Here is a 14,375-nt window from a genome sequence, read left to right as displayed (position 1 = left end):
TAACGGAAATTTTTATCAATGCTCCATTGGGGTGGAAAAGCAGTTTATTTTGCAGTGGTTTTCACGTTGTTAATTTTTTTTTTTTTTTTTTTTTTTTTTTTTGCGGCGTCGTCTTTTTTCCTTTCTGTATTTAATCTGTTATGACAGCGCTCCTCACAAGGCGTTTATTTTTCATTTTTCATTTTTTTTTTTTTTTTTTTTTTCCCCTCCTGCAGGTGCCCTAAAGGTGAAGGACGAAGAAGTGGTTGCGAGAGAAAACTTGTTTTCCTTTTCGGCCCTGAGTGACGACACCAACTCGGTGACAAAAAAGTACACGGTTGATCTGAAGCTCCTCCATGACATAGACGAATCGGTGAGACTTCGCATGGGGAGACTTCCCACGGGGACACTTCACACCGGGAGAGGGATCCTCTTCATGTGACAAAGTCACGTTGGAACGTGTGCATGTAGCGTATGTGAGAGTGTGCCTACGTTTTCACTTCATGTGCAAAAAAAAAAAAAAAAACCTTGCAGGAGACCAAGTATAACTTCGCGTCCGTGGGGAAGGTTGTCGTTACTTTAAAGAAAAAGGAGAAGCAGATTTGGAATCGCCTGCTCAAGTCAAAGGAGAAGAACCCGAACATGCAGGTCTGGTGGGACATGAAGGAGAAGTAAGCGCGACAGACAGACAGACAAAACCAGCCCCCGTACACACATATCGACACGGTGTTGCGTAGTAAACGATAAGTGAGTGTCGCGGTGTACTCGTGCAGCATCACCTGTACACACACTTGGGTTGCCACTCCGCGAACCCCCGTTTAGGTACCATGATAGTGTACAGTCGTTTTTAAAAGAGGAGGAAAAAAAAAAGGAAGCAAAGAGTGGTAAGAACGAAGCGAATGAAAGCGGCCAAACGAGTGTTAATAATGAACTGGGGCCCATCCCCGGGGGGACCGGCAAAATGGAAGAAACGAAGTTTGACGCAAGTGCAGATGGACATAACGCAGGACACAACAACGGGGTCACATCAAATGGGGCGGACACAGACAACCCCGCGCAGACGAAAAACGAAGAATTGTAACTAAAAAAAAGAAGCATGTATGTGTGTAGAATATTTGTGCGAGGGTTTCTTTTAAGAACAACTCGCTTACGTGCACACAGGGAGAAGGATAGCCAGGCAAACAGGCAGTGAGATACGTGCACATGGTACTACATTGATGTGAACAAATAAAAAAAAAAAAAAAAAATTAATAATCCTTTTTTCACTTTCGCTAAGTAGCAATTTTAATTTTTATCATGCACGCCTACAAAGGTGCCATTCGTCCTCGTGCGTTTTAAACACATTTGATGATGCACGGGAAAGGAAAACTTCTTCAAACGATGTTGTGTGACCACACACTTATGCGAGGTGCATGTGTGGTCTCCAAAACAAACCCTTCAATTCGTGTCGTATCAATTTGTTAATCATTGTGGTGTGTGGTTCGCGGGGTGGAGACAGGAGACGGAAACGTGGCGCAAGATCTAAGGGCTGCGAATGGGGGCTTCCTAATTTCCCTTCATTCAGCACGCAAGCCCGGTCATGATATGACCTTCTCGCAACCCCGTCACGATATGACCTTCACGCAACCTCGTCATGATATGACCTTCTCGCAACCCCGTCACGATATGACCTTCACGCAACCTCGTCATGATATGACCTTCTCGCAACCCCGTCACGATATGACCTTCACGCAACCTCGTCACGATATGACCTTCTCGCAACCCCGTCACGATATGACCTAGACTCACTTTATTTTGTAAATTATAACCCCTATGTTGGCAATGGCCAGCAGAATTATAATTAAAATGAGGAGGCACTTGAACAGGACCTTGTTGTGGTATATGCTGAGCAGCATCCGTTTCACTCTGTTCTGCTCTTGCCTCGTTTCGTCCGTCTTGGGGGGAAAAAAAAAAAAAAGTGTATAAAAAGGATATGCTAGCGGAAGAAGGCTAGACATATGAACAAATAATCACCACCCTCACCAGGGGAAGACAATGTGAAAAGTAGGTCTGTCTACTCCCCCCGTCCCTCTAACAAGCATGCAACATTTGTTAGTCAATCGACTTTTTTTTTTTTTTTTTTTTTTTTTTTTTTTTGAAGTTACGTAAAGTTTCGTTCTAAGGATGGCGCTTCTCTGCGCAGTCAGTTCACTCATTATTGTGTATCCTGCATGGGGGGGGGAGGAAGAAGGGGAGGTTAAGAATGTTTGAGTGAGATGAATGTCGTTGGCTTCAGCTGCAAGCAGCCGCTACATGAGCGACGAAGGGACGGCTCGTGTGTCTAACCCATATCCTCAACATCTTGGGCTCTCCTAAAAAGGGTAGCAAATGAGAAAGTGATAAAAATGTATGGAGGTCATAATTTGTCCAGTTGGGGGGGGGTGGGTGAAGGGTCATATAGCACACACAGAGGAGAGACCCCCCCCCTTGTGGTGCTGCTTTTTTTTTTTTTTTTTTTTTCCGTTTTGTACTTTTCTGATTCCTTTAGAAAATTTGTCCCTTCCATGTATTTCCTCGTCGTGTCATATTCCCTGTTGTTCATCTGCAATGATGGGAGGGCATTTGCGTGCATGAGAATGATTCGTTTGCTAATTATATTTTTTCATTTTTTTTTTTTTTTTTTTTTTTTTTGTTGCTGTGCGCCTTACCACCTCGTCTGAATAGTAATCGCTGCTCATTTTGTTCAGAACCTTTTTGTACTTCTTCACGTCCACCTGGTGTTTTTGTATCTGCGGGGGGGAAACATAACAGGGAGAGGGCATGCGAGGGGGGGAGCATATAACAAGGAGAGGGCATTCGAACAGAGGAAATAAAAGGAGAGAGCATTCGGAAGGGTCCTTTTTGGGTCTACCCCTGCGGGTGCCTCCCCTTCTTCCTTTTACCTCCTCAAATATTTTGTGTGATCCTCTCGGTAGGCTATTCGTCTCCACTATGATTTGTTTTATCTGGCGAGCCGAATGGTGCGAAGGGAAAGGGCGGCGTGGCGGTGTGACGGTGTGGCGGCGTTACGAAGTGGTGTAGCGCTGTAGCCGCGTAGCGGTACAATGGAGGTGGCGCAAATTTGTACAACTCAAAGGTGAAAAAAAAAAAAAAAATGGAACCACATACACACATATACACACAGTCCTCCCATCACTCATGTGCGCAAGTAAATACAATTCGCTTACACATTTTTCAGCCTCCAAAATGTCCTCTCTTGTTTTCTTAATCCCTTCTAGATCTGAAATGTGTTCACAGAAAAGTGGGACGGAAAATTTTTTTTGTGAGTACAGAAGTGGAGGTGCACCTGTTTGGGTTGTTTTATGTGTTACGTTATGTAATTATCCAATTTTTTTTTTTTTTTTTTTTTTTTTTTTTTTTTTTTTTTTTTTTTTTTTTTTTTTTTTTTTTTTTTTTTTTTAATTTCAAACCTTGTATTTGATGAATCGATGATTTTATTTTATGAATATATTTATTTAAATCTTTTACATATTCGTCAAAATATTCTGAGTAGGTAATCATTTTTTTTTTTTTTTTTTTTTTTTTCGTTTAGCATGTTTGTGTGATGGTTCCCTTTATCTGTTGTTGACCGGCGAAGCGGTGAGCTGTACAGCGGTGAAACGGTGGAAGCGGCTAATGGGCAAAGTAAAAGATACAAAATAAAAACCCGTTTTCAGGCTTCACTCGCAGTTTTCATTTTTCATCCATTGTGGTGATCTTCCATTCGCCCGTTCGTTTTTTTGTTCTTTTTTTTTGTTCTTTTTTTTTTTTTTTTCCCTTAATTAACCATACAGAGTGCTCCTTTTTTAATTTGCTCCGCTGCTTTATTCCCCGCGCGGTGCCCTCATTAACAATCTATACATGCTGTTATTTTTTTTTTATTTTTTTTTTTTTTTATGCACAATTTAATTTCTGCGCAGTGGCGCCCAGTTTTTAAGTGAAGCATGTGCTCATATATTCCTTCTCAACACAAGCAACTCCACTCGTTGCCCCTATTATGTATATAAAATGTACAAAGCAACGTCCTCTTTACATGTAACCTAGGGAAAGAATATACTTGGCATTCTTTGCTTGTCCATGTGCACAACACAGTTAAACCCACTCTTCAATTTTTATCAATGTTGTAGAGGGGTGTTTTTTTTTTTTATGTGGTTACCTTCCACCGAGTAGCACTCAACAGGGGCCACAGCTTTCATGTCACCACGGCACCAGTGACAGGTGCACACACACCAGGTGAGGAAGAAAAAAGGTCGGCATAAGCTCATCGGTAGAAAATCCTGGAAGGAGTCCAAAAAAAAAAAAAAAAAAAAAAGACGGAATAAACTTGCCAGAATTTTTTTTTTTTTTTTTTTTTTACTCCATTTTTGTATCACGTCGCCGCTGCACAAAATGTTGGAAAGCCTCTGTGTCGATTTAATCAACGAGTTGTTCTTAACAAAATATAAATTTCTCCTGGCGATGAAACTGAACAGTATGTTGAGTGCAAAATGCCAGAGCTGCTCAAAGAACCAAGTGGACAAGGACGACGATGATGATGATGATGACGACCACAAGGGGGAGTCCCCTTCGCCTGGAGGAAGTTCTACTCCGGTGCCTCATGTGCAGGAGAAATACAACTCCTCCTACGCCAATTTTTGCAATTTAAAAAGGAAAGAAATGAGGAAAAAAAAAATAAAAAAAAAAAATTTCAAAAGGTTAAGAAAAAAATGTGTAAGGGATTTACAGGAGCACAGTGGAGTGAATTGTGTGGAAGGAGAAAAGGACCAGGCGCCTACCTGCGAAGCGATTTGTCTGATGAGCACCGGCCAGGGGGACGCGCCACACGATTGTGTATCACACGACTGTGCGTCGCCGCTACTGCCTCCGCTACTACGTCTGCGCAGTAAACAAATCGCAGTGGGAAGAAAAACTATTCTGCTTCACCTAAAGGAAAAGTGCATTTTAAAAAAAAAAAAAAAAAAAAACTGCATTTTTACACAAGACGGTAACGGGAGAAAGGTCCCCATGGCCACTCCCTCACTCGACAAATCAGGAAAGAAAAAAAAAGTATATCTTCATATGAGGATGCTATATAACGAATTATGCGAATACATTTGTAAAGACTTTTACCCATTTCTGCCACTGTACAATTTTGAGGAAGAGCCTCTACCTCCAAACAAAAACAGAATAAATTTTCTCATCAGTAAAGAAAAAATGAAAAAAATTGCAAGAAGCAGAAAGAAAATAAAAGGTACATTACGAGGGGGATACAACACCAAAGGGCCTGTTGTTCTTTCCTCCAAAAAATTATTTACACATTATATGGAATTTGTATCGCAGTTTCGAATGCTGATTAAACGGGTCAAGCAACGAAACACTGAGGGAGACACAACTCAGGGGGATGATGCCAGGTATACCATGTTAAAAACCCTTTTGTATTTAAAAGGGGGTTCTGTTAGTAGCACAACTAGTTGCGCATCTGGCAGGGTGGCACCCACACACAGAAAGGATCATCCCACAGCTTTACGCCTCGTGGACAAGCCAAGCGAAGGACATCACTACGAGGTGTACAGAGCCATTTCCACAATTCGCTTTTTGAGGGAAAGCCTTCATATCCTCCGCATGGACACTGTGTACATTTTTGTCTTTTTCGCATCCTACGTGAATGGCATCTTGGCGAGGTTGCAGAAGAGGCAAAGTAGAAACAGACTGGCTGACGACACGCCTTCACTTTTGTCTTCCCTTCCTGCGAACACCAGCGCGAGTAGGGAGTCAGGAAAGGGTGTCGCCCGTTTTTAACAAAAAAGGTTCAAGAGGCAAAAAAAAAAAAAAAAAAAAAAAACCCTCTTGGGTGTTCGCCTCGGCAGTGCACGCCGAAGTGGAGGAAACCCCCACATGCAGTTCGCTGCTCAAACAAAAGGGGCACGCGACACATAAAAAAAAAAAAAAAAAAAATAGCGCAAGCAGAAACAGTTGCACGAATGCGTCTGCAATAACTACCCAAGCTGGAACATGTGCCTCAACTTGTCCAGATGGTTTGTCCCGGGGAGGCCCGCCTTTTCTCCCCCGGCGTGCGTCTTGCACAGGTGTTTGTTTGTTCCCACATGGGAGGCAAACTCTTCAACGCTGCACGAGTGTCTTTTCTCTCGCAAAATTGACCTCCTTCTGCGTCGTTGTCGCGACGTAGCTGAGCTATTTTTTCCAATGACCCTTCTGTTTCTTGCCATGGGAATTCTTTTCTTTCTCTTAACCAAATCGAGAATCAAACTAATTAGGTAACCTTTGTTCAGGTGATTGTCTTTGTTTTTTTTTTTATTTTTTACATACTTCTTGGCATCAATGCAAATGAAGTTGTACCCAATTTTTTTAACGCACTTCAATATGATATATTTTTTATAATTAAGCATTTTTTTATTTACCTTCTTCGCATGCATGCCATAGTAGGATACGTAAATTTTGTGTTTCTTCAACTGCTGCTCTTTGCTTCCACTGAGGGAGTAGTAAAAGTCGTGGCCATACAGGATGTCCACAAGGACGGTATTTTTCGTGTCCAGTTTTTTTTGTGCCCAACTGGGTCCAGCGCTTCGGCATTGACTTGCAGCTGAATGAGTCGCGCCAACCGAGTCAATTGCGTCAGTCGTGTTAGGCGCTGCTCCCCCCAGCGTTAGCAAATTAATAGCTAGCGGAAATGTGTAATTGGACACGTTCACATTTTTATAAACTTCAACCGTCCGAGGAAATATTGTGTGCAGGTCTTGAAATATTTCCTCCTGCACATCTCTGTACTCGTTCAGGCAATTTGTCCACGCAGTGGCACTTGGAGTTTGTCTCGTTTGACTGGCACCCCAGCGGTCCAGTGATAGGTAACCGCATGATCCGCAATCGAGTGATCGGTGACCGCCCAACCCAAGCGACACTTCCCCCAGGTTGACGTCATCCACACAATGCAACACAAAATTGCTCGCCTTTTTTTGGTCATTTTCACCTGACCAGGCAAGGTGATTTTTTTTTTCCCCACTCTGTTGAAAACAAAGTTGAGCCAAGCCTTTCACAGAGCGGACATTTTTGAACAGCTTGAAATATTTTAGAGGTAGGGAATTGTATACGGGTGTTATCTGAAGCTTCTCTAACTCATGGGTACTTGTCAAGTCTGTTACATTTTTTAAAATATAATTGACGGCATTTTCAGTGCATGAGTTGGGCAAATGGGAGAATTCCTTTTCCCTCTCCTCCCCCTCATAGTGTTTCGTCTTCCTGCGAGTGGAGAGCAGACCAAGGAGACCCAAAATGGAAACGCATTCATCCACCGAGTTGAAGTTAATGAATTGTAAAATTCTGTGAAACCCCAAATAATGTATTATGTTGTACAGGTTAAATTTAAGAAGGACTTTTAAAACCTTTTCCAGGCTGGCGTTGTCCAAGAATAAAATATCTTTCTCCATTTTATACAAGTGTTTAATAATTCTGTAATCCCTTATATTTAATTTTTTGAATATTTCTAATATGTGTATGGTGTTGCGTGTGGTTAGTTTTTCATTTTTTAAAAAGTTTACCATTTTTAAACAAACAATTTTGTACACATCCAGGTAGAAATTGTAACACGTGATTTGGTACTCGGCCTCTCCAGTGGGTGGGTTGTTTTTCCCATCATGTGTTGCGGTTGAATGATTTCCTTCCGCCAAGGAATCTTCCTTTCTGTTAAAATTAATAAAATATTTTAATTTTTTTTTTTTTTGTAAATTTGTGACTTGTTCCCCTTGTGTTGTACTGACTTGTGCAGGGTACTTAAAAATAAAATTATTATACAGAAAAATTTTTGTCTTGTCCCTTTTTCTCCTTTTCTTCAAGTGGGATGTATCATCGTGTAGGTAGTACACTTGATTATCTCTCTCCCTTTTGCATTCACTGGGTACGGTGGGTTGTTTTCCCTGTTGATCAGTTTCCCTCGTTCCATTGTCACCATCGCACAAAAGGAACACCTCTTCGCTGTCCTGTGCATATTGCCCGTCCTGTTTACACACTTTTGGGTCATACCGCCTTAATTCGTGAAACAGGCACGTCCTGAAGTAGAGGTACTGGTAGACAAACATAACTTGGCTAATGGTTAACTCCTGGTCCAAACACACCAATCGCTTCAAAAGAATTTTCTCCAGCTGTATAAATGGAGTGTTACTTCCTCTCAAAGCATACAGAAGTAAAAGTATTTGCCTCGCGGTGAGGAATTCGTTACGATAAATTATTTCCTCCGACAATGCGTTAAGGAAATATTCTTCCTCGTTAGTGTCTTGGCTAACTCTGATGATGTAGTTCGCTGATTGGGGGACCACGTGGGAGGAGTCTTCCTTCTCGTCCCACCTCTGTCCCTTCTTCACGTACACGTGCAGGTAATCTTCAATTTGTATTTTGTCCTTTTGAAGAAAGGGAAAGTACCTCTTGTTAATGCTAATATTTTTATCTAGGGAGGCAAACAGCACGTTTGTTACTTCTTCCACTTTGAAGCATTTTAGCTTTTCCACAATTGCGTATCTCACTTGGGTTGTGAAATGTGACAGTGTCTCTTCGCGGGCTGTCCAATCCTGCTGCTCTACCTTTCCTCCATTGGTGCAATTTGTGTGAGGAAGAGCGCGTGTAGGAATAACACTCCTCGTGGTGAGTCCTTTCCCTGGAGTTGTCTTCGCTGGTACAAATGTTGTTTGCTCATTCTTCTCGGTGTACTTGGTCAAGGTATGATTATTCATAGTCTCTCCTCCCTTGAGCACAGGTGCATTAATACTACTGTGTGAGATTTCTCCACTTGAGGGACACCTCACGTTGTTGCAATTGACACTCCTGACCACATTATTAAGCGCGCCTTGCATGTGGAGGGTCGATAAAAAGGTAAACATCAGATCGGTGGGGTTGAAGAGATACAAATTTTTTTTTATCACTTGAATAAAATTCTTGGTCATGTAAAAAAAGGAGTTGAAGTGTTCAAAGTGGTGAAGAAAATAAAGACTATAAGAGTAGAAGAACAAAGTGAGAGAATGGAAATTCAGATTCTTCAAATCGTTGTGTATTTTAGCAACACTTAGGTGGAAAATTTCATTCGTGTAAACTTTTTCTGTTAAGGTAATGCTTCTAGACAGACTAAACGTGATCAAAGCCAAATCTTTATAAGACAAATTCTTATTCATTCTTATTAGTATAGCCTTTGCCACCAGGTTGAGGAAGTACAGATTATCGAATTTGTGTTTTCTTAGAACCAACATTAGTAGACTCAATTCCCTTATGGTTAGTTTGTACATGTGATTCTCCAACTTTTCACAAATAAAATTCAACACTTTTTTCTCTAAGGAGATTTGGTTGCTTAACAATTTTAAAATAATCATGAGGTCCACATAATTGCTGACTTGGTTGTTATACAGTTTTAGAATCACTACGTAGAGGTAGTTCCTCCAGAGGATTTTTGATTTGAGGTTTTTTTTTTTGCTCAACTCAATACTTTTGCGGATACTGGGCATGTCCATGCTCTTCAGGGTGTTCACCTTTGGGGTGTTCGAGTATCTCCTCGTTTGCATGTAGAGCAGGGTCCATTGATTGCCCCTCCTCAGGGCGCCCGTGTGAGGGGGCAGCACGAGGCGCAGCCGCATGGTGTGATAGGCGCGTGGGGAAGGAAGACAAACGAGACATGGGTAGCAAATCGAGTAGCCACATCAACATCACGGTGCAGATCGGCTTACCGAGTCATATGCCAACGATGAGGTAAAAAAAAAAAAAAAAAAAAACACCTATCCCTTCCACGTGGCTGAAAAATTAAAGCTGCTACTCGTACTCCTCCCTGTAGGCCTCGTACATGGGGTAGAGGCGCAGCGCCTTGAGCAGGGCGAGGTTGAAGCGCCGCACGAAATTCAATTGAAAATATTTTTCATATGTGAAGAAAAAGTAACTGGACAAAATGGACGCAACTTCGAAGAGAGAAAATTCATTGTATAGTAAAACGTTCTGTATAATAAAAAAGAAAGGGACATACTCAGCCTTGATCAGGAAAAGCTCGAAGCAGTTAATGAGGGTGCCTTCGTTGATCCGACTCCAGTAGTAGAGTATGTAGGTAGAGAAAACATAACCAAGGTGGTTATACTGCTCTTTTGTTATACGTACATCTGTGTTCGCCTTGGCGGAAATACTCTTCCCCCCTGAAAAAAAAATTCTCTTAACTTCATTCACATACCCTTGAAGGTTCATCACATTTTCATTGTACATACTTGCGATTATTATAAAGAGGAGATTGGACAGGTAGCCAAAAGTTAGAAATGTGAGCAAGTCCTCTGGGTTCTTGTAGTGTGCAATTTCAACCGAAGACATGTAGATGTGTAAATAATTAAACATAAGAATATATTGGAGGTATAAATTACCTATATAAAAGTAAGGAGTAATTAATCTCCACACTTGACGTTGGTAAAATACTTTTTCGAAATCGAACACAATGAGCTTGTATATATTCTTATTTACATGCATGCATATGCTTAAGATGAAAGTGCCTAGGAGGTAAAGTTTGGTTAAGGGGGGTGTCCTTTTAAATGATTTAATATATGAATAGAGGTAGCTATTTTCTATGTAGTCTAAGTTGAACAGAGCCTTCACACTTTCATTAATCTCGTTTAATGATGTTGATAAGGGGGATATAAAAAGGAGGGGGGAGCGAAGTTTTGTTTTTGTTTTTATTTTTATTCTTTTTGTCCCCCTCGTTGCTGTTTTAGGGTCTCTAGAATAATTCAGTGAAAATTTTTTTTTTTTTTTTTTTACTATTTTGTTTTTCTCCTTAGTAAAGTAGTAGCCATATTGTGATGTCGCATTTTGTTTCTTGTCATTCTTGAAGAGACCATTTTTCCTTTTCGTGTCCCTCTTCAGGGCTGTCGTCCCCCAGGGAGGCTGCTCCCCTACACGTGTGCCGCTGTTCAGCACGTTCGCTTGAAACTTGTTCGAGCAAACTTTTGCGTTCTGGTGGCTGACACTTACAATTATTATGCATAGAGGGGCCAGTAACCTGCGCAGCAAAAACATTTTATAGGTGTAATCGGGGGCTCCTTTTGCGGGTTTCGCGCCTGGCCATTTGCGGACCTACGTGTCATCTGTGGTTTTGGGGGGAGCTCCTTTTTCTTTTCTTTTTTTTTTTTTTTGTTGTACACCTCTTTCGCATCCTCTCTCCGTCGCCTCTTCCCTCTGCCGTTTTTGTGCCCTCTGTTTAAACACTCCCCTTTTTTTGGTGATTCTTCGAGCTACACTGATGTGCGCGGGAGCAACATGAAGGAGAGAAAGCGGTTCCTTTTTCCTTTCCTTTTTTTTTTTTTTTTTTTGCACAATTTCCGCACTCGGGTTACAGCCACATCACAGGGTTCACACAAAAGGGGAGGGGCAAAGCGTGTCGATTTTGCAACCTGTTTTTTTCTTCTAAATCTGTGACCGTTACGCTGCGTATTTTTATGGGGCGAGGGGGCAATGTCTTTGCCTTGGGAAAATTTGCCCATAGGGGGGTGAAAGGGCACAAAGGAGTTGTTTACGCATATGGCAAATTTGAGGGTAGCTATGCCCTGGCACTTCAATTGCCTGTACAACATAGCTTAACCTATTCTGCTCCCCCCTGTTTTTAGCCTATTCAAACTGGAGAGGGGCTCGCCAAAAAAAAAAAAAAAATTCCACGCGGAGGTGCCGCTCTCCCCTCCGCGCAAGGCGTAATATAAATTATCACAGAATTAAAAAGAAGCATTAAGTTGTGTTTATTTAAAAATCAAACTGTAAAATTTAAGAATGGGGTGTAGGGCGTGTGTGTGTGGGTAGGTATAGACGAGCAGGCAAATAAGTAGCAAATAATAAGTAGCAGATATAAATGGGCATATATAAAACGGGCCGCTAAATAGAGCGGCGCGCACTTGAGGGGTTAAAAATGCAGCCGGCTCTCTCTTTTTTTTGTTGGTGTGGAAATATGCTCATTCAAAAAATGGGGGAGGGAATAATGAAAACGCAAAAATGGAAACGCAAAAATTTGGGGAGAAAAAATTAGGGCATGGTGAAACCTACGCACGTGTGTGTGTCAAAACAAATTTATATAAAGGAGGGGCCTGTGTCTGTGCCTTGTCAAGGCGGCCGCACCCGAACGGTGTGTGTGTGTGTGTGTGTGTCACATGTTTTGGTGTGTGTGGTTTTCCCCACGGCGGTGGGCATGTTTGGCACCGCTATAAGAAGTACGGAATGGTGGCCTTGTTCTTGATGGAGTTGCGAGAGTCAGGCGTATCTTTAAATATGAGCATCTGTCGGTTCATATTTTCATCAATGCGCATGATGGCAGCAACATTTCCACATCGGTAGCAATAGTTAGGAGCAGACCATACAGTAACGATAGTCGAATCATCAAACATGTACCTATATCCCTCCATAGCTAGCTGATGTGCCCTAGCAATTAATTCCAAATTGTTAATGTAATTAAATTTTTTGGTAACCTTTGGACCAAAGAGCCACCCAGCACCCCGAGGATTGACAACCCAGTCTTCCACCTCATCAGGGTCTGACCACATAATATCCCCAAAAGCCCCTTCATGTGGAATTTCCTGTACACGATTAATTAAGCGTAACTGATCAATTAGTTTTATCTCAGGAGACAAGCCCCCATGCACACAAAAAATCTGGTTGTCCACCAAAGCTGCTAATGTTAAATAATCAAATATGTCTGTACAGTATTTCCATGCATTTGCATTACCATACTTTTTAAAACATTCGTCATAAAATCCATACACTGTAGTGATCTGTCTGCTCTCGTGGTTCCCTCTCAACAGGGTTATATTTTTGGGGAACAGAAGCTTTAATAATAATAAATATTCAAATGTTTCCACGCTGTTGTATCCCCTGTCCACGTAGTCACCAAGAAATATATAATCGTTATTCATAATGTCTCCTCCTACATCAAATAATTCTAACAGATCAAAAAATTGCCCATGTATATCTCCACAGATTATAACTGGGGGGTTTATTGCTTGTACATTGTTTTCCTCCACCAGAATTTCTTTTACTCTTTGGCAGACTAGCCTTAAATCATTTTCGTCCAACAGCTTGGGCGGATTCATACGCAACTGTTCAATCCATTTTTTTTCTTCTCCTCTTGTCATTATCGTCGTTATTGCCTAGCGTGTTTGTGTCAGGTTGCTGCGGGAGGGGGGTATATGCAAAACAAGGTACGGAAAATGTGGTAAGTAAAAATATATATATATATATATATATATAACAAACGAAGCACGACACGGGAATGGCTCTGCGACGTTTTTTTTGGGCTTCTTTGGGCCTCTTTTTCACCTGTCCACACGGGGTATATATAATCTCACAAAAAGTGCATCCTCACTTTACACACTCACACAGAAACATGCATAACAACGCGCTTCATTTGTGGTAGATGCAGACACATGTGAGAGGGAACAGAGCGGCTCTTTTGGGGGGGGCGTACCTTTTATCCAATATATCATCGAACATGTGGGCACGAACTTGGGCTGCGCTTCGGTGTCCGACGCGAACAGGGGGATGGTGTAGCGGCGTGGTAGCGTGGGGTCAAATAGAATTGCGCTAAAGTGCAGGTGCCTCTAACGGCAAACTGACCTAACAGCGACGTGAAGGGGGGAGAAGGCTCGTGCACGCTATGGCAATTTCGGCCCAATTTTACCAAAAAAACAAAAAAAAAAAAAAAGGGTGAATAAATATGCGAATGAACGAATGAACAAATAAATGAATGGACGAATGAACAAATAAATGTACGAGGGTTCAGGCACACATACGAGAAATGGCTAAAACTTAGAGCATGATGGACTGGGTAAAAACAAAAAGGGGGGAAATATGATAATGATCGCGTTATACTCAACTTTGCTAGCCGCTTTGAAAATACCATGTGTAGGGTTGAAGAAATGAGAAGCCGTGCAATTGGGATGCCCATGCGCAGGTTTTATGAGTTGAACGCTTCGCGTGAAAAAGGGTGCTACGCGAAATGATTTACGCCAGTTTAAGCTTGCAAAAAAAAAAAAACGCGCACTTACATTTTCTCGCTTGCTGCTTTTCAGTAAAACACACATACATATATATACCAGCATAAGAATTAATGACAAACCCGTCCAAACGTGTACACTTGGCAGAGCAAAGGACCGTACCTCCAGTTGAAGATACACATATAAAGTGTGAAAAAATTGTACAGTTTGTGAATCCCTACTTTGCAATTTCGCGCAATGAAAAAAAGTTTCCGTCCGGCTTTCCTTTTTTTTTGTTTTTTTTTTTTTTTTTTTTTTCTTAACCCACAATTTGAAATGTTAACATGTAAAGGCTTCCACCTTTTGCATATTTCCAGTGCGCTCTTTTTTTTTTTTTTTTTTTTTTTTTTTTTTTTTTTTTTT

General features: G+C 41.4%; 6 protein-coding genes across 6 annotated transcripts in view; 2 read left to right on the top strand and 4 right to left on the bottom strand.

The window, feature by feature from the left end:
- The window catches only part of AK88_00616 (uncharacterized protein), a gene marked incomplete at both ends in the record, with an annotated part of 9,863 nt that extends 8,803 nt beyond the window's left edge, over positions 1-1,060 (top strand). The window contains 3 exons of the mRNA XM_012478264.1: positions 216-352; positions 514-650; positions 802-1,060. Of these exons, the coding sequence (XP_012333687.1) occupies positions 216-352; positions 514-650; positions 802-1,060 (533 nt within the window). The remainder of the gene's footprint in view (positions 1-215; positions 353-513; positions 651-801) is intronic.
- A 703-nt stretch (positions 1,061-1,763) lies between these two features.
- AK88_00615 (uncharacterized protein) lies at positions 1,764-3,519 on the bottom strand (the record flags this gene model as incomplete). Its single annotated transcript, XM_012478263.1, has 8 exons — positions 1,764-1,913; positions 2,124-2,185; positions 2,305-2,330; positions 2,490-2,560; positions 2,667-2,747; positions 2,901-2,963; positions 3,186-3,238; positions 3,429-3,519. The coding sequence occupies 8 exons, from the start codon at positions 3,517-3,519 to the stop codon at positions 1,764-1,766; spliced, it is 597 nt and encodes a 198-aa protein (XP_012333686.1).
- Positions 3,520-4,386: 867 nt separating this feature from the next.
- On the top strand, positions 4,387-5,775 carry AK88_00614 (uncharacterized protein; the record flags this gene model as incomplete). Its single annotated transcript, XM_012478262.1, has 1 exon — positions 4,387-5,775. One exon carries the CDS (start codon positions 4,387-4,389, stop codon positions 5,773-5,775), a length of 1,389 nt encoding a protein of 462 aa, XP_012333685.1.
- A 197-nt stretch (positions 5,776-5,972) lies between these two features.
- Positions 5,973-9,605, bottom strand: AK88_00613 (uncharacterized protein; the record flags this gene model as incomplete). The annotated part of the gene is made up of 1 exon (XM_012478261.1): positions 5,973-9,605. The coding sequence occupies one exon, from the start codon at positions 9,603-9,605 to the stop codon at positions 5,973-5,975; it is 3,633 nt and encodes a 1,210-aa protein (XP_012333684.1).
- Positions 9,606-9,777: 172 nt separating this feature from the next.
- Positions 9,778-11,016, bottom strand: AK88_00612 (uncharacterized protein; the record flags this gene model as incomplete). The annotated part of the gene is made up of 1 exon (XM_012478260.1): positions 9,778-11,016. The coding sequence occupies one exon, from the start codon at positions 11,014-11,016 to the stop codon at positions 9,778-9,780; it is 1,239 nt and encodes a 412-aa protein (XP_012333683.1).
- A 1,169-nt stretch (positions 11,017-12,185) lies between these two features.
- AK88_00611 (uncharacterized protein) lies at positions 12,186-13,112 on the bottom strand (the record flags this gene model as incomplete). Its single annotated transcript, XM_012478259.1, has 1 exon — positions 12,186-13,112. One exon carries the CDS (start codon positions 13,110-13,112, stop codon positions 12,186-12,188), a length of 927 nt encoding a protein of 308 aa, XP_012333682.1.
- Between the last annotated feature and the right edge of the window lie 1,263 nt (positions 13,113-14,375).

This window comes from Plasmodium fragile (genome assembly GCF_000956335.1).
Source record: "Plasmodium fragile strain nilgiri unplaced genomic scaffold supercont1.5, whole genome shotgun sequence".
In the NCBI taxonomy this organism is placed as follows: domain Eukaryota; phylum Apicomplexa; class Aconoidasida; order Haemosporida; family Plasmodiidae; genus Plasmodium; species Plasmodium fragile.
Note: the sequence above shows the minus strand (reverse complement) of the source record. Positions and strands in the feature narration are given on the sequence as shown.